The sequence below is a fragment of the Larimichthys crocea genome, chromosome XVIII (assembly GCF_000972845.2).
Source record: "Larimichthys crocea isolate SSNF chromosome XVIII, L_crocea_2.0, whole genome shotgun sequence".
Taxonomy (NCBI): domain Eukaryota; kingdom Metazoa; phylum Chordata; class Actinopteri; family Sciaenidae; genus Larimichthys; species Larimichthys crocea.
The window spans coordinates 9,781,403-9,801,458 of NC_040028.1; the positions used below are offsets into that span (position 1 = coordinate 9,781,403).

General features: G+C 39.5%; 1 protein-coding gene across 3 annotated transcripts; it reads left to right on the plus strand.

The window, feature by feature from the left end:
• Positions 1-61: 61 nt before the first annotated feature.
• Positions 62-19,597, plus strand: slc12a8 (solute carrier family 12 member 8). 3 transcript variants are annotated; one of them, XM_027290782.1, is made up of 15 exons: positions 62-151; positions 215-411; positions 1,048-1,188; positions 2,112-2,261; positions 3,629-3,820; positions 3,946-4,177; positions 10,289-10,402; positions 10,589-10,676; positions 11,197-11,284; positions 13,565-13,711; positions 15,931-16,597; positions 16,697-16,794; positions 16,897-17,014; positions 17,823-17,883; positions 18,127-19,597. In XM_027290782.1, the coding sequence occupies exons 2-15, from the start codon at positions 370-372 to the stop codon at positions 18,293-18,295; spliced, it is 2,307 nt and encodes a 768-aa protein (XP_027146583.1). In that variant the 5' UTR covers positions 62-151; positions 215-369; the 3' UTR covers positions 18,296-19,597. The 3 variants fall into 3 exon arrangements, with proteins under 3 accessions (XP_027146583.1, XP_027146584.1, XP_027146585.1); XM_027290783.1 differs by having other exon boundaries at positions 136-411; positions 2,115-2,261; XM_027290784.1 differs by lacking the exon at positions 3,629-3,820 and having other exon boundaries at positions 136-411.
• The last annotated feature ends 459 nt before the right edge of the window (positions 19,598-20,056 follow it).

Genomic DNA, 20,056 nt, shown 5'->3' on the forward strand with positions numbered 1-20,056 from the left:
ATGTTTTAGGAAAGAATTCCATAAATAAAAAAAAGATAAGGACATTCAGTAGTGCTTTTCTCAGCTTTAATCATTAGTCAGCCTTGCCTGCTGCAGGTCTTGCCAAAACCAACACAAGATCACTGTGCAAAGCAGCAACACGCCCTGGAAGGTAAGCAGCCGCAGCACACCTGTTTAAAAGTTACCTGCTGGCTGTTGACATTTGTGTTTACAGCGGGAGGAGCTGCAGGGTTCCTGTGCACACTGTGGAGGCATCACTGGAACTCAAGACACAATGGAAAAATGAACCATTTTGTCATTTTGATAGCTGGTTGTTGCTCTTTTCCTCGGCATGGACTGATATTGGACTATTGGAGTTTACCTTCATGAATGCAGACAACGTTGTGCCACTATATAAATATAAAAAAAAAGGTGAGTAGCATTTGTCTTGTGAATTAGCGTCACCTACTTTTAACTTTGTTCTGCTCTCCTGACACAAACTTACTTTCTCTACAAAGGATTAAAGGAGGGGAAAGATAATTTAAATGAATTTTATACCTAAGCCGAATTCGTTATTGCTGAATTTAAGAGTGAATTTGAGTATTTCGGAGAAGATTAGTGAGACTTATTCAACTTTTTGCCACCGGGAAACATTAAATTGACAATTTTGTTAATGAGGTTTTGTTTCGGTGGAGTAGCGAGGTTCTGCTACTCGTGCTTGACATAAATGCGACAGCCTAATTGCTGAAAGAGTTAAATATTTTCTTATGTTTTCAAAAGGACACTGAGAGTTGATATGCATCTGAAAATGGAGTTAAAACACTTTAGAAAATCTGTTCAATGCTTTTTGAGGCTAATGACACTTTCTATTATATCATACACAACCGCTGCCTGCTCCGTCTGATTTATTAGTTGAGTCAATAGTTGAATGTCAGTCTGGCACACCCTGCTGTATCCGGGTGTCTCCCAGGTGAACAGGATTTATTAATGCGGTCACATAATGTATGATTAACTTTGAGCAAACAAAAGGCATCTGCTGAAGTGTAATGCAGCTGTTTGCACCTGTAGGCTGCAATGGAAAGCCTGCCAATAGGTTGGACTGTGCACACCTGTGACCAGGAGGGAGATGGAGCAGAGCTGTTGAAAGAGCAAGTCCCTGACACCAATGCCAACACACATGTTTATGACCTGTTTCATGAAGATGCACAGGTAGGGTTTTTTCTTTGCTCTATCAGTAATTTAATGAGGGAACAACCTTCTGCATAAATTGCAGTTAGAGGCATTTTTTTTTCTTTTTTGTGCTTAAACTTAAAGGTCCAGTGTGTAAAAAATTGAGTTGCATCTAGTGCTGCATTGCTGCATTGCAATCTCCTCACATCACCTTCGCCTACCTAGTGTAAAAAGGGGAAACAACACTTGAAAGCCTCTGTTTAGAGTCAGTATTTAGTTTGTTTGTTCTAGACTACTGCAGAAACATGGTGTTTCAGTAAAAGGCTCTCTCCATAAAACAAGAGCCACTCCCACTGTAGAAATAAAGGGATAATTTTAAGTAACAAAATCAAAAATATTCTTATTTTCAGGTGATATACATACATGAAAACAGAGTTATGATTATTATATCCCATGTCTGCCTTATTTTGAAAATAGAGGCCCCCGATCTTACACACTGGCCCTTTAAACTTAAACTTTATATAGATTCATTTATATAGCACCTTTCATGCAAACATGCAGCCCAAAGTGCCTTACAGAGCAAAATAAAAACAGGAATATATAACAATGAATAGAATCCAGGAGAATAGATAATACCAAAATAAAATAAATAATATATATAGGCCATACAATTATAAAATGTTAACAAAAATGTTAACAACGATAACAAATAAGAGCCAATAGGAAAAATGAAAACTTAACTAAAGAAGTTTAAGTGAAGTTTGTTGCATGAAAATTAAAAAACAATTCAGCAAACATAAAAACTGCAACAATAAAATGATTTTAATAAAGTTCAAATCTATAAGGTGAATTAACACAGGGGATAAAAAGGAAAGGAAAGGATGATCAGGACTTAAAAGCTCAGCAGTGAATGGTGAGGCACCTTAAATAAAAGCTAGGCTCAGGTTGTTGTTGTTTTTCAGCAGGGTTTCCAGCAGTCCAGCCAGCCATGGTGGAGGATCAAACTGTTTGTGTGGGAGCCGGTGCTCTTCGGTACCTGGGATGGAGTTTTCACCACCTGCATGATCAACATCTTCGGCGTGGTGCTATTCCTACGTACCGGATACTTGGTGGTTAGTCTACATACTACTACGTTGATCCTTCTACCTCTGTTTTATATGTATTTCTTGTAAACCTTAAGAAACTGGGATTATCAGGCAGCTGTAATAATAAGATGCCTGATTATTGATGTGTTATGGTCATTTGCGCAGCCATGTCCAGGCCCAAACTGTGTTTGTCTTCATGTGCATTGAAAGAGATGTCAAACATACTAAGAAGAGACAAAATAACAAACCTAAAAGATCCAAAAAACAAAACTTTTCCTCTGTGGGATTATTTTTTGGATGTATTCTGTCGGGGTCAACTAAATGCTGTCCAAACCAGTTAGTCACACTGTAGCACAGAGACTCTGACTGTATGCTTATAGGTTATTTTTAATCTTTTTGCTTTTATTTAATTTTACATTTTAATTATGTGCAACTTTCAAGAATAACATCTACCGTGTTTAGACTTTGTCTACCAAATAATAAGTAACATAAACTTTTTTCTACGTATATTTATATACGTGTATCTTTTACATGTGCATGTGTGAAATATTAATTTGCTTTTGCGGAAAGTACTGCATCTTGTGTTTATTATCACTTCTTCGAGCTCTAGACTCATGTCTGGCAATGGCTGTGTGCATTACACGTCTCTGTCTAGCTCCGTTGAAGCTTTTGACTTTTTTTATTTTTAGCTGCAAGCATCATATTAAGTATGTGTCATCCTGTCAGCTGATCCCAAACACTTTAATGTGCATGTGTCATCACAGGATACAGCTACAAAGACCCTCTGATCTTAATTGCTACATCCGTTTGGGTTTAACTTGACAGATAAAGCATATTATCATGTGACAGAGTTTCCTCTCCAGAGTGAGATTCTTCCTTGTTACTCATTGTGCAAAGGTAATGTGTGAGTGTGTGTTTTCCCCGGTTTAATGAGGCTAATTTCTTCAACATGCCTGAGAAAGTAAAGAGTATGATTAAAAACACATATGTAAACACGGTTTGAACACAGCAGCGTACAAAGTACAACTAAATGATTGACTTTTTCTCGATGATGTGAAAATGTGCAGTGAATTATGTATAAAGCATATACAGACAAGTGACATATTAAAGATATAACCAACATCAACTGTCTTACTAAGGTGTTGGTCCACCATGTGCTGCCAAAACAGCTTCAAAGCACATCTGCACTGGTTCTACAAATCTCTGAACTCTACTGCAGGATGGACATCATTCTCACAAAAACATATTTCCTCATTTGGTGCTTTGAGGGAAAACGCTGTCAGACACTCAGGCCTAACAGGGCAGTCTAAAATCTCTTATAGGTGTTCAGCTGTTTTGAGATCGGGCGTCCAAATTTGTCTGCATCAGTGACTCAGGTGTATTATTTTGTCCAGGGGAACACAGGTGTGCTGCTCGGGATGCTCCTGGTCTCATTGGTTGTGCTGGTTGCTTTAGTGACGGTGATGTCAGGGATCGGAGTGTGTGAACACTGTGGTATTGGGAGTGGAGGAATCTACTCCATGATCTCTACCGTTCTGGGTGGCAGACTAGGGGGCACTGTGGGCCTTCTTTATGTGTTTGGGCAGGTGAGTAACAAATCTGGACTTTCAGGTAGACGTGAGATTTTTTTGTAGCTTTTTGTCTGTACAATAATGCCACCGTTACAATTTCCTATCTTGTCTCTCCTCTCATGCTGCCTCCCATTTTGCAGTGCGTAGCTGGAGCCATGTACATCACAGGTTTCTCTGAGTCAGTGGCGGAGGTGCTGGGTTTACAGAGCCAGTGGGCGGTACGCGGCATGTCGGTGTTGGTCCTGCTGGCACTGCTTGGAATCAATCTAGCCGGTGTCAAGTGGATTGTCCGACTCCAGCTGCTGCTTCTGGCTGTGCTGGCTGTCTCCACGCTGGACTTTGTCATTGGCACCTTCACACACCTTGACCCAGGTAGGGCTATGGGTGATTAATACAGACATACAAGGGTTAACTCTGTCCTGATGTGTCTTCTAATACTCTGCGTTGCTATTTTAAGCCATAATAATCCTCAAAGTATTCAGTGAGAATTTCGCTAAAGCCAAGGCCTCTGAAGCAGCGTTTAAGCAGATTCCAACGCTCTTATTCATAACCACGTCCAAGAAATTTCAGCAGAAAAATAAGTAAACTTGCCAACAGCATCAACTGAGTAAGAAGACAAAGAGAATACCATTAAAAAAACTGTACACTGTACAGTTACTTAATTAGATTAGAGATAAGAAAGCAAAACACATCTCTATCTAAATCAACTAGCACATATAATCTTCTTATAACATAGTAGTGCCACAGCTAATGGTGTTTACAGTGTGTGTGTGTGTGTGACAGAGGTGGAGTTGAAAGAGATGGGGTTTTTTCAGTTTGTGAACAACAGAACTCAGTGAACACAGATTAATAATCTAACTGCTGGAACACAACACTCATTTTTAATTAAAGTGCCTTTGGGGTGTCGTTTGGCTCAGTTGGTAGAGCAGCCGCCCCATGTGCGAGGGCTCGGTCCTTGCCGCAGCAGCGAGGGTTCGAGACCGACCTGTGGCTCTTTCCCGCATGTCATTCCCGATCTCTCTCTTCCCACGTTCCTGTCACTCCTCAGCTGTCTCTGTAAAATAAAGCTTGAAAAGGCCAAAAAATATCTTTTAAAAAAGTGCCTTTTCTGCTGTAACAAAATGTCTGCTGTGGAAAAGGGAAATTAACTGAGTTGTTCAGAAAGGAATACTCATTAAGAGATACTAGTCTGATGATGCAAGGCTGTCAGCATATCTTGCTCTTGAGAAGGAGCGTTTTTTTTGTGTGGTAGTTTGGACAAACGTAAACATGCACACTTGTTCACTCATCAGAAACGTGAAATTGAGTATTTAGTATATGTTCAAGATAATTATTTTTTAGTAAAACTCTTTTTGTTTGCGCACTGTTACTGGTCGATGAAGATATATAAAGCAAAGTTAATGTCAAAGAGGTGTTTTTTTTTATTTAGTTTGGCTCCCAAAGAGAAGAGAAAAACTTTGGGAACCAGTGAATTTAGCTTGATTAGAATTGTAATGCCTGTTTAGCCCACTAGGTGTAGCTGTAGTATCACTTATTATTGTTTGTATTCTAGTCTGGTATCCCACTGAAACTAGATCCGTTCATTCATTCATGAGAGTGTTATCTGTGTAACCTATTCTGATACATATTTTACCACTTTTTGTCCTGTCTCTTTGCCCGTTCACATGTTTTCCTCCGGTGAGAACTTTCTTTGCCCTCTGTGTTTGGTTTTGTTTTGTTGGTTTTGTTAGATGCTGAGTCTGAAACTGGCAGTGAGTTTGTTGAGAAGATTTTTTTTCTTTCTCTTTTTTTCTTTTGTGCTGAGGAAATGTTGCCTTTTTTGAGTAGATTGTATTCTTTTGCTGCCCTTCAGGAAGTCCTTCCCCACATTTCCTGTTCTCACTGATTATCAACGTCCTGTCCATTGGGAGGACAAAAGTGTTCCAGAAATCAAGCTATTCTTTATCTGAAAGGACATTACAGGAACAAAGTAAACTCTATACCTTACAAAAAAAATGGAAACAGGCAACATGTAATGCACTACTCATATATAAATAAAATAATTATAAATTGTCTTGTTTCAAGACAATTGCTTTTTTTCCAGCAAAACACTAGAAACTCAGTGTACCTGTCTAACTGTGGGCAGTAGCTAGTTTTTGCAAGATTACTTGACGTACTCTTGTGGAAAAACAACAACAACAAAACCCTGTACTCCACCCGTCCCAGCCACATAGTAGGAGGCCAGTTTGTAGTGCTAAAGAATTGTGGGAGAACCAGCCATAATGTCTAGTCCAGGTTTTTCCAATTAAGAGCTGCTGCATGTGTTGTGATGACCTCATGGTTGGCAGAGGACCAGCAGGTCCACTAGCTAGTTGAAACGGCCCAGATTAGCGTGCGCTCAACGCCGAGGCACATCCTGAAGGAAAAAGAGTCACTGCCAAAATCATGTGGTCACGGTTTGATAACACGTCCCCTATGTAGACTTGGAAAAGCTGTCACTGTGGTAGATTTCAGACACTATTGTACTTCACTGGGAAAGCTAAGGTCTGAGGTCAGCCAAGTGAAGTATTGTATCAAAACTATATACGTGTCTGTTGTCAGTATGCTTATCAAATATTGGTGTTTTAATACACAGCAGGATCTGATATTGGCAATGTTAAAGCTGAATGATAAGTCGATTAATCTATTAGTCAATTAGAAGAATTCAGAGATAAATAGTTTTTATGTTCATCCTGTGGTTAAGTTTCGCTGAATATCTAAAAAAAATATGATGTTTGAAAATCTCACCTTGGACACCTTGGAAACTATAATGAGTATTATTACATTTTATCGAATAAAAAATAAACATCAGTTTTATCAATAATAAGTTTAGTTAGTTGCAGTCCCAGTTGAATTAATGGTGCATTTATTGCAAAACTTACAATGCTAGAACTGTAACATATTGTCATTTTAATTTGGATTATCATCTAAGGTTTCATTGATTAGAATTTCTTGATTTTGATGCAGTTACAAGGGTTTTGAATACCAACAGACACAAGATATTTGAAAAGAAAAGACTAAATTACTAGGTTTTTTTTTGGCACAAATCAGACAATAAAGATTATTATGAGCATCAACAGCTAAACATTTTTTAATATTTGTATTGGGACACTGATGACTGAGTTAATATCATGAGGATTTAGGGGTATTATGTACATGAACTCTGTACCTGTAGACTGACCTGGTTTCCTCATTTCCCCAACCAACAAGGATCTGTTAAGTGACTGATTATGACAAGTCCTTCCTGCAGTTCTGTGACAAGTGGTGTTAGAATTGAAAAACTGCACAGTTGAAAACACTTAAGACTTCTCAGAATAGTGCTTAATCATCCCTAATGGGAGTACAGTTCATTTCCCAATTTTGGTCTTTGTGTATTTACCATTTAGTTTGGTCAGTGAAACTGCCAATGTATTGTCTCTGCAGTCCGACACGCCTTATCCAATCCAAGTCCCTTTAGTTGAAGCCTATTCCCAACAGAACAGGAAGCCATAATGTGCTCCTTGGGTCTGGGGTTTAGGGTGTTAACCAGACTCACCCACATTTTTGGAAAATGACAAAGAGAGAAAGCCGGAACCGAGATCTGAGGCCTGCTGCTACTCCAGAGACTGCTACATCATCGCTCCCTGTGATCCACGCTATAATATATAGTTCTCAATCATCCCAGTGGGACCTGCCCCACCTCTGTAACATCACAGCCTGGCCTGTTCTCCGTGCACAGCAGTTTATCCTGGTTAATGTGGTAGAGTAAGAGGTCAGTCAGATGGAGGGAGAGGCCTCAGACACTCATGTAATCTGACTACACATTCCAGTCTATCCAAGGAATGCTGAGCCCCACTCTGCCCATGCACTTGCTCTTCGGACAATATACATAATCGGCTGTTTGTAATAGGTCCATAAAGCAAAGAGATGTTTACAACTTTAGCCTTTTATATATAGATTAGTGTCAGCCCACATCATAGTTAATTTCTCCAACACATATATAAAATAAAGAACAAATTACTAGCCGTAGTTGGTAGGAGACAAAAAGTGTACAACCATGCTGGCAGTTCAGTGAGCACTTAGGCACAGCAGTGCTTTGAGCTACAATTTCACAGCTATCCATTCAATACAGAACATCAGGCAGAAAGTCCGGCCATCACCAAAATCAGTAGTATTCACCCTCTGGAGACAATGCATGTCACTACAAAATTTCATGGCAATCCATCGATTAGTTGCTGAGATATTTCAGTCTGGACCTAAATGGTAGACATATCACCAGACCAACATCCTTGTCGCTAGTGTGGCTACTGCCCGATATGAAGCCTAAATATAAAGGCTGGATTATCAACCAGTCAAAGCTCCTTTAAATCCTGATCGAGTCAAGATAGTTCCCATCACATGGTGCTCACACGCCAGGTTCTCGAGCTAAATGTTTGTATTGTTAGCTCATTTTGTATTAATGTTGTCAAATACATGTATTTGAATGAAAAGTACAATATTGGTTTCCAAAATATATTGAAGTAGAAGGACAAAGTCACTCAAAATTGTAGCTCAGTACAATATTTGATTTGGATTTCCCTAGAGGGATTTCTGTGTCAAACATAATGAAGCTGCCATCTATAGTCTTCTGTGTGCGTTGAACTTAAAGGCATGTGGGGCCAAGCAGCAAATTTCTGCCCCGACCATACCTTATATAGGAACATGGAATGAGGGATGTGAGTATGTGAGCGTAAGTTTTACTTGGAAGACACGTTTATTTGCAGTTTTTGTCCACAATTCATCAGATCAAATGGTCAGTGTAACTAAACGATTAATTTGTGTTCTTAGAAAGAGATTTAGCTCATAAATATGTGAACGCCCTCGACTAAATAGGGTCTGGCATGGTTGAATGTTGGAGTGTGATGTTGTAATATGGGTGGGGAGCACATGGTGCAGACATGGACACTGACTGCCCTGGATTTGTTAGATTCTGATTGTTTGGACAGAGGGCGGTCTCACCGGGTCACAGAGTGAACAAGCGTTTGGACTCAGAGTCCCATTTGATGTCGGTTTTCACTACCTTGTTAAATTCCTATCCTGGAGAACATGTGCACTTGAAATAACTTGGATATCCAACCCCATTATAGTTTTGGCTTCTGTCTAAAACAAAAGAAAAAAAGGGTGTGCTCGCTCTGTCTCCTTTCTCTCACTCTCTGTCTCCCTCTCTTGCTCACTCACTCTCATTCTTTCTCTCAAACTTGGAAGCTGCTGAGCTTCTGAAAAGGGTGGCGACTTCCTTTTGGATAAACATGTCATTAATCTGAGAGAACACATTCTTTCCCATCGCAAGATAACCAAGGGGGAAATGTCCGGTGTTGTAACATAGGCGGGCCCTTCAGATTGTGTTTAAATGGCCTCGACCAATGCAGAACAATCTCTTCCTCTGCACATTCAACAAACTAACCTAGACTGAACTGACCTGCCCAGACTTTTAAAGTGTCTTGTTGCCTATTTTTGTCGTTTACTTGGATTTAAAAAAAGAAATGACAGCTTCTAATTGCAGACATGAAATCCCAGTTTGCCTGGTGCTGTAATAAATCAGTAACACAAGTATTATTCTGGCCACCAGCATCCTTGTGCCAAATATTACCATTTTGTACAGAAGTAAGAAACATAATGTGATATTTTTCAAACCTATGCTATATGTTGTATAGCATAGGTATATATAACACCTGGTGTCTGGAACTCGAGCGCTTGGAAATCCCCTGGTGCAGACTTGATGTGTTTACATTTCCACTGAGGCTCAACTTCTCCAGGAGGTGCAGCACAAAAACTCACCAATAATCATCTCAGGCGAAAGTTACTAAATGAATCAGGTCTTCTTTTACATGTCCCTTGACTCATACATCGTACATTTTCTTCATAATATTTCAGAAATCTCTTATCTATCTTCTGTTTGCTTTGAGCTCATATTAATGAAAACTCCAGTGAAAGAATTGCTCCCCCTGGTTTGAAGAAGTGCACAGCTTTGGGTTAGTTAATTAATTCCACCTGTGGTTGAAGATCATATGACATCAAAAGTTCAGGAACAGCTACTAAATGGACCTTGTGGTCAGACTGTTTTCTAAAATACTGAGAACACTGTTGGATCAAATCCCATGTCAACAGACATTTTCTTACAGTAGCCATTTTAACATGTAGTAGTGAGGTCAACACAGGTGTTTCCAATGATACTAATTTAGGTTCAGTTCCATTTATTATTGCAGCAGAGCCTTTCCAGTGTGTCAACTCTGGCTCCGTTTGACCTGAATGGAACTGAACCATAATCAAAATGTCAAAATGACTGCTGTGAAAAAGGGGGACGTGACGCATGCCGGTCTTCAGTTGAGCATTGTCTGCAGCCGGCACTCAACACTTTTCAGTGTTTACTCCATTAACACATGTTGATAATCCTGCCCTTTAGTTCAGAACTTATGTGCTCTATGTGTTGTGTGTGTCCTGTTTCAGAGCATGGCTTCATTGGTTATTCACCTGGCCTGCTCAGCAGTAACACAATGCCAGATTACACCCCAGGAGAAACCTTCTTCACAGTCTTTGGGGTCTTCTTCCCTGCTGCTACAGGTGAGCTTGCCCCCGTCATTTGTTTTCCTCTTATACTGGGTGCATTCTATATTAAGAACTGCTTATCAGCCCTGTCAGTAGCAGTCCTCCCTTTTTTCTTGTAGCTACACATGCAGTTTAAAAATACATTTTTGTGTTGTTGTACAATTTTGCGGTCTGTGTGTGTGTGTGCGTGTGTGTGCATAGGGGTTATGGCAGGCTTCAACATGAGCTCAGACCTTCAGCGGCCTGAAAACAACATCCCTGTGGGAACGCTGGCAGCTGTCTTCACCTCGTATGACACCACCTCAACACACAAAAACACACACAACAATACTGTGAAATGGGAAAACGCCACGCTTCACAGTACACAAGACTACAGCTACAGTAAAATTTAACAGACTGACCTAGATAAGGGGGTTTGCTGTGAAAGTACACAGACACAGACACAGAGAAATGCTGTGGAATCATACAGACTGAAGCCTGAAGTGGCCGACTTCCAGTTTTAGTATCAACATGTCAGAAAATAAAAATGTCTTCATCCATTTAATAACACGTGACAAGGATAGTTTTCAAATAAAACACTCTGGAGTCTCTCCCTCCAGGTATAAATCATCCAAAAGGCTGCTTTCAAATGTTATGATTTTACTTTAGTGACAGTCTCACGCCACATTGTGAGACCTCTTCAAAAGGGCAGACTTTTCCACCTTCATTGGAAAGAACAGACAATGGAGAAGTCAAATTCCCTTATTAAGAGTGAGATAGCAGCAGCAGTTTTTAATATTTCTACATGATATACTGTTGGTGACCCACAGGTGGTTCCTGTATCTGGTCTTTGTCTTCCTCCTGGGGGCCATCTGCACCAGAGAAGCTCTGCGTTATGACTTCTTGATAGCAGAAAAGGTAAACTTCCCTCTCAACCCTGTTTAGAGAGGGACTCAACAGAAGGGGTGAGGTGAGGGGATTCCCCTTGATTGCCCTCTTTGTTGCTGTGGTGTGGTGTGGTGTGGTTTCCAGCCTTGACATGTAGGTCATGCAGAAATACAGATAATTTATACCATGCTCTGCTATATGAAAAATACTGGGCCTGTCCCGGTACACACACTTGCTGTCCCAAGCACTTTCACACACCGCCAGGTAGCTGACAAGTGTGTCCCACGCTGGAGAAACACACTGTCCACTTAACCCACACACTTAACCCATACCGCGGCATACTTTTCCTACTCCTTCAAAGTAGCATTCAGAGATGAATCATTGTGGTCTACAGCCACACAGTGGTCTAATTCTTGGTGGTAGAGCGACTATAAAGGCTGGTTTTAGAACAGATGATAATCAACAGACATTAGAAGAAGTTTATTTTATGTGATAATAACCTGTCATATGTCATAACCTTAAATATATTTTCTTGATGATAAGAATAAGAGAAGAATATCATATGTGATAAGAATATCATGTATATTTCATAGCTAGTACTGTCAAGATAAATATTAAATATACTATCCTTGAACAAAGCTTTTATCGATCATGTTCCATCCTTAAAAATGTTAACAAACAGAAACCATTTAAAATATTGATTATATGTCAGGTCTCTTCCATACAGTTGCCCTATGTGCTTCTAGGTAATTGGATTAAAATGTTTTATTAGTTGTGTTACTCCTCTCAGTTCCTAAATGTGTTTTTACTGTCATCTGATTGTAACTGCATTACTACACAGTATGTTATGGAATCAGTTGGGTCTACATGGCTACAGGTTTGTTTTTTTGTTTTTTTAAATGTATTTGTAAGTCGAGCTGTGGTCGGAGAGTCTTAAACCATCCACACAACACAGGTGACAGATGACATCAGCCTGTAAATGCATCAATTTCAACAGTTCATCTGAGCTGGATTGTGCCATTTACTGTAATTGTTTTTGTATGTGTGTGAAACATGTCACACAAACACCTGATTACTTCCAAATACAGTTTCAGTACAGACACATTTTATCAGGCAAATCATTGTCTGGTTTTCTTTTCATAACATTTTCTCGCCAGTGCACTGGTATTTAATTTGCACGCATGATAAAGATGTTTGATTTAGTTATTACAGAGTAGGTAGTTACAGTTAGCTAAATGAATAAAGTATATACTTAATAAAAGATATGTTAAATCACTGGTAAGAAAGGAAGTGGTAAGTAAAATGACATAGGACATATTAGTGATGGTGTTAACCCTTGACACCAGAAGTCAGTGTAGTGTATTCGGCTATGTTTTTTTCTTTTTGGATTAATCGCTGACCTTATTTTTCAATTGTAAATTGACTAGTTCGCACTGATTATGAAGAGACTTTTATTCAGATGTGTAAACTGAGATAGCAGCACTCCAAAAGCAACAAACAACAAACAAGATTTCTTTAAAATGTATACTTTTAATCTAACTTAAATAATGTAAAAGTAATAAAGTCTAATACTTAAATCAAAGCATGCTAAAGAAAACGATAAATTGCTCACTGGAAATTAGGCATGTGAGTAACTTTGATTTATTACTTTGAGGGTGCTCTGTTAAACACTTGAAAGCTGTACAAATCATACAGTCACACACTGTGTACAGCACATGTGTGTTGAATGGAGGTTTGACATTTGAACTCTGAATTCTCATCCGTTGAGCTTTGGTCTGGCTCCATATGGAGCGTCAATGTTAGAAGGAGCATGCATGTGACTGTTCACAGCTTTGTGATGTGCCATAAAAAACTAGAGTAAGTGATTCGGCCGTGATCAATGAGTTGTCTGATCCTGCCAGTTGTCAGTTTGTGTTTTCTGTCTCAGGGTCTAAACTGTGAAATGAATCAGTGATTGTTCTAGTATGAATGAACAGCTCTCAGTAGGTGGTGCTTCTAAAGACCTCCAGCTGCAAACAAGATTACTGACCAGTTGTCTCTACATGACATAGAGGACTAGTATTTTACGATCAGTGTGGTATTAAAGGCAAAGGTGTGTATAAAATGCACCTAATATTACTCCTATATTAAAAATAGATTTTGTTTTAACCAATCAATGACTCAAAAGCCTTGACTTCTCCATCAGTGGTTAGTTCTCATTGTTTTCATAAAGGGTTGGCTGTAGCGGAACTGAACTGGGTGTAGCTGTTGTGAGCTCTCAACCCCACCCCATCCTCTTCCACCCTCTGTTTGTTTTCCTTCTTCCTCCAGGTCTCCTTGGTGGGTTTCCTCTTTCTGCTGGGCCTCTACATCTCCTCCCTGGCTTCCTGCATGGGCGGCCTGTATGGAGCACCCAGGATCCTCCAGTGCATCGCCCAAGAGAGGGTCATCCCTGCTCTGGCCTTTCTAGGAAGAGGGGTGGGTAGATGATGGATGGATGGATGGATGGATGGAGCCATAAAGGGAGGGATGTCTGGACATTAAAAGTATACTGAATATTAGCTAGAGTCACCATGATGTAAATGCAGATTACTTAGTAAGGGTGTGTGTTTTTGCACCAGTGACTTCACTTATTATTTGTGCATAACCCAAATGAAGTAATACTGTTCTATTTAAAGTGACATTAACATTATTATAGAATCTGGTTAACACAGCATTTTATCAGACCCAACATTTTATTATGGACCTTTTACTACCAAAGTGACAAATAGTTTGCACCACGTATCAATTTTGGACAAACTCATAGATTTATTTTTCATGGGTCTGCCATCAGTTAGCCTAGCTAGTGAGATTTGCGTAGCTTAACTCAATTTGTGAAGTCTGTGGGTAGACGAGCAGGCTGTTAAGCTTCTAAAAGCCACATTGTCTTTTTAAACAATATAATTTAAGCGTCAAACGTTCCACATTGTCTTTTTAAACAATATAATTTAAGCGTCAAACGTTCATTTTTTTGACCTTGGCAATAGTTTGACAAAACAACCCCAACCGGTGGTCCACCTACTGGCTTTTTGCACAACCTTTCAACCATATTGCATCAAAGCATCTTTGATGCTTATCTTTTAAGTCAACATGGACGAGAAGTCCTTAAAGTACTTTGGATGAATCATAAACAGCTACTGAGCTCACATGCCAACAACATTTTTTTGTTTTCTTTTAATCTTTAACAACTGAGCCAACTGCATTTATAGATTTAGTTTACATGATTGAGCTATTAGATCACTTGTAAATAAGTTGTTAATCTCAACTCTTACATACATACACAGCATCCTTCTCTGGCCGTACTTCTCTCTGGATGCATACACAACCTGCCTCCTTCACGAGGATGGGTAAACTTCACTTAAATGTAACCCAACTGTCTAAAGATAAACACGAACGTTGGATTGGTGGAGCCGTTAGGAATTCAGAAGTTCACAGCAAGATATTAAATAGCCATGGTGAGCGAGCCATTGTGGAAAAAGTGGCTTTGAATAAAATGAAACTGAATCTTTAAACTTAAAATTAAGTAATCAGTGAATTATTTGGTGAATCATCATGAATCATGCAGAGTTTGTAATAGTAATATTGTCTCGATTACCTGCAGTAATTGTCGTATTGTAACCTAAGCGTGTGTGAAGCCTGGATGTATGGGGGGTGGGTGGGTGTGGTGGGTGGACCATGAACCATGACAGGACTGCCTAAGTATAGACTGCACACTGGACTGAATGCATTACAGCAACGAGTTACAATTCACTGCTGCTACAACCACACACGAACACACGCATAGTCACGTCCATGTCCTGACCCCGTCCACCTCCACTTTTCCTCAGACTTCCCTGGTCTGTGGATGGCAGCAGTGTCTGACCTCTCTCAGCAGGCTGGAATGAGGCTCTAGACATCTTGGCCCAAATCAAAGCTTTAGAACAAACGCAGGAAGGGGGCGACGGGCAGGGCCCTGCTCCCTGTACTGTGTGCTCTGGAGGCCCGCCAGGCACACAGTAGTGCTCCTATAAACCATGTGATAGGACCTGGGGAGTGAAAGCAAGCTGGCCTAAAAAGCGCATGTTAAAACAATTTATCTATTTTGAGAGAGAAATTATCGTTAGCGCTTTTGTCCTCCTGTTACAGATGGTGTTTCACCTTTTTAATTTTTTTTAGACAATCCTGGACATTCAGTCCAGGAAGTCAAATTATCGACCAATTTCCCTTTATTGTGGAGTGGAACTGTTAACATTTAATTAGATGTAATGTACACAGACAATTAAATGGTTTATTTTGCAGTACTGTAGTGAGAAAAGAAAAACAAGTTTCCTTTGGGCAAAAGGTTCAAGTTCTTGATCCACAGAATCTCATAAGGATCATAAGGAACAGGACAATCTTTGTACTAGCCACATTGTATTGACTTGTATCTAAGCCATGTATCTCCAAAACATCAACAAGTTTTGGTGTTGTGTTTTCAGATAATTAAAATGGGTTTTTAAATTGTTAATTTAGCTGGAGAATTTAATGGCCAATTTAGCCTAGTGCCCATTAAAGAGCACTCAATACTTTATTTTAATTGAGACATTTTGTTGTTTCTTTGACAACAATGATTAACGTAGATGATGTGTGTAGTGCAGCCATAACTTTCTGCATTGTGACGCTTTCTTCGTCTCTAACAGCATGGCCCGAACAGGACTCCAGTGGCAGCTATCTGTCTGACCAGCCTGCTGACCATGGCCTTCATTTTCATAGGTCAGGTCAATGTGCTGGCCCCCATCGTCAGCATCAACTTCATGCTCACCTACAGCTTCGTTGACTACTCCTACTTCAGTGTGGCGATGACCTTTCAGCTGCAGACTAAAGACAAGAGGCACCCCCTCATCCAGGCTAAAAGAAACCAGCGTAGGTCAACCAGGCAGAGCTCTAGGCCTCTAATAGAGGCCACTTTTTCAAACTATGGGAGCACAGGCGAGAATTTACAGGGAAAAGGCACTCTGTTGGAGTTCACCAAGGACATGGACCAGATCTTTCCCCCAATGTCAAATGTTGATGCTGGGGCAGAGAAGACCTCCTCCATGCAAGAACTGAGCAGTAGATGCAAGAGCAGAAAGGCTCATGTTACCACCAAGCAGAAGCTGATGGACAGCTATGGCTTGGACCGAAACGGCAATAATTCCCCAGAAGAGAAAAGAGAGGATAAAAGTTCAGCTCCACCACTTGAGGAAGCTGAGAGGCAACGTGAAGGCGAAGAGCCCAGGGCTGCAGAAGAAACACAAAACCATTGGCATTCAGAAATACACCATGCTGAGCAAGATTCATCAGCTGAGCCTCACAATCACAGCACAGGTGATCATCCTAAACCATCAAACACTAGCCTTTATGAGACCAGACAGGAGTAGACACCATAGAGGTTAGTTGAACCTGACCCTTTATTACATCTTTCAGGTGCTGACAGTAAAACAGAGCCCCAGAGTTTGGAAATCAAACCCATGCAGCATTCATTATATGCAAAGTTCTGCAACCACTGGGTTGCTCTTATTGGGGTAGGTTACACATTACATGTTGTACATTGTTTTATTCAGTTGATTTTTAGCTAACATACATAATTTATGAATAATATGAACAATTTCTTTGTTTTTTTTCAGGCACTGTGCTCCATATTGATCATGTTTATCATTCAGTGGATTTATGCCTTAGCAAACATAGTCGTTGCCTTGCTGCTCTTCCTCTACATCGGAAAAACAAGTCCTGGACTACCTATAGGTATTTCAATCCGTTCATTTCCCATTCACAGACGCTTAGCCTGATCTTTATGGTAAGGTCCTGTTAGCATGACCTGAGTCAGTTGATGCACTGAATCAGTCCAGAATGGCTTCGGTTTGGTTTGATCTGAACTTTAGTCATTAGTTAGATAAATCAAGGCCAATACCTTAGGAAATCTATAACTGCAAGGTAGGTTTTGTTGTATAGGCAGTTGTTTTAAAAATGAAAAATAGGAAGGCATTTTATTAAGCCATTTTTAATAAGCAGTAAGCACTGCACATTGTGTTTTTTATATTCACTTATCCATCTACTTTCTGCTGAAAGGAGGAAAAGTCTTTCTTTATGTCTGATAGCATGTTTGCAAGGTCATGAACTTGTGTAACTTCAGGCTACGTGACCTGGTAATGTACTCAGACTGAAAGTTTCACTTGCGGTCTTTTTGCCTGGCAGGCTGGCAGCTGTTGTGGCTTAGGATTTCTAGAATAGCTAGATGGGACACACAGTGTCTGTGCATTAAACTCACCACATTTACAGCATGCCTCAGGAGTCTGACTCACGACATTTCTGAGCACAAGCTCTGCAAGTGTTGGGCATTTGTCCCACAGGTGGTAAATGGGATGCAGCGTTTTCTCTTTCTCAGTGCTGGCTCTGCTATCGGATTTCTTGTGAACTAACCCCAATACTGACACAATTAAAAGAGTCTCTGTTGTAAATTTAAATGTTTTATTACTATTATCACAGGTTATTTATACCTGTTCTTCTGAAATTAAGCTAATTTCTTCTAATAACAGTTTAAATTTCTTCGCAGGTATTGCAGCTCGATTCAGCTTCTTCAAATGGCTTAAATCGACATTGAGTAGCATTTGCAGGTATTAATGATGTGCCATGAATACATTTATAAGAATAAATGAGTGTTTAAGAGATAAGGGATTTAAACGTCATTCATCAAAGAAATGTCTAATATTAAATTATCTGTCAGACTGAAACTAAGTATTTCTCGTTATCTCTTGCTTCTTGTGTTACTAATTCAAAGAATGTGAGAAGATAATTTTAATCTTTTATATGTGCATCACCTGAAACCCATTTCTCTGAACTGTTTCTCTGACTTTCAGGAGAAAAGGATCTCCTCGGGATGAGATCGTAATCACACCCTCTCTGCCCGGTGTCGGGCTGGAAACCAAGCAGCTGACAAAGGAAAACGCTGACTTTGCCTCTCGTCACCGCCATCATCAGTCCTCATTTATCAGCACCAACAAGATGGTGCAACCACAACTCCACTGACTGACTTCCCGGCCTGTTACATGTCATAGCTGTCATCTTGAAACCACATTTTCTGCCTCAACTGCACACCTGACCACATTCTGCACACATATTGTATTTAACAGAGACATTCAGTGGCATTCATTCAGATTCAGGGAATCTGAGCTTCTTCCAAAGTTGCACAAAGCGTGAGGTGTTTGTGGACCGGAGGTAACTGAATTTTGACTTTGATAGAAGTAACATACAGTGCTTTATGGTTTTGATTGAAGTATTACAATCTTTGAAACTCTCTTTAAAGTTTTTCTTGTCTGATTATTGTACTGGTCACTTCCAAGAGGTCATGTGGCTTAAATGTTCTATGTACATGTGAAGGTTTAATTAAAATATGTTAGTTCACTTCTGTCTTTATGCAGTTCATTGTTTATTGAAAAATATTTTCCAAGCTGTTAATATACGTGAATAGCTCTTGTTATAAAAGAAGGAATTAGAAGTCATTTGGGAGACAGTTCTTGATTTGTTTTAAAACACATGCTGAATATCATATTGTGTATCACACAAGGTCATGTTTCCTGGGTGAACTGGGTGCATCACAGGTTAGAGTCACTGTTGTAGCTGCTAAAGCGCATCGCTGTGAAAACCACTTCCTCTCAGCATTTTGTTGTTACAACTGCAACATGCATATGATCTGTAAAGATACTGATAACTGGTTTCATCATCAACTTCTTTCTAGATGACTTGTCAGTACCAAGAATTTGACTTATTTCTGTTCACAACCATCCTTGATGTCAAGGAGACAAATCTTAGTGTGAATGAGGTGAAGGATGGGACTGTGCACAGTGTGCACTTTAATGTTTGAATCTCAGTTCAAAGATAATGCTTGAAATATCAGTGGTGTCAATAAAAAGCACTTTTGGGTCAGGGCTGAACAACATGTACTTGTTGACACAAATATTTGTACCTGGATGTTGCAAAAGTAGCAATGACACTGTGTAGAAATACTGTCACTATGCAAAATGACCCATTCTAGGATAATGTATATTATATTATTGGATTATAATTATTTATTTATTAATGTGTGCATCACTTTAATGTTGAAGCGGGTAAAGACAGAGCTACTTTCAACTAGTTTGTTTATTCACTGGGCAGCATGTGAATCAATAAAGTTTTGTATTAAACTATAATATTATATCATATTTTAGTCGTTTATTATGTTTTGTTATAATCGGAATTTGTAAAGTAGTAACTTATATTATCAAATAAATGTAGTTCAGTAGAGGGTGCAGTATTCAAGTGGTGTAAATTCAGAGATTCAGCCTATTCATGTTGACTCCAGTCACTGTTTTGATGACTTGCAACTTGACATACACAATAAAAGTAAAAGACAATAAATCGCTTGAGACTCCACTTGGACTTGGAAGTTAAAGACGGCTCATTTGAGACATGATGAATGACCCAATTTTATGAATTGGCCAATAATATGACTATTAAACAGGTACTAATGCCTCTCTTTGACTTAACTACCTCAAAGTTGATTACTTAAGTAAATGTACTTAGTTTCTTTCCACTACTGGCTTTTTCTCATGTAAGACAGAAATACAGCAAATTTTGCGGCAAAAAATCTGAACATTGCAACATTACATGAATGTATTCAAGTTGTATTTGTATTCCAGTAACTTAATGCACTTAAAGTGATTTCCTTTGTGTTTACCTCACTCTTTTTTGTAAAACTGTGAATACTAGTACTACTCTTACTAGTCACTAAAATCAGTCAAAACGTTAAGT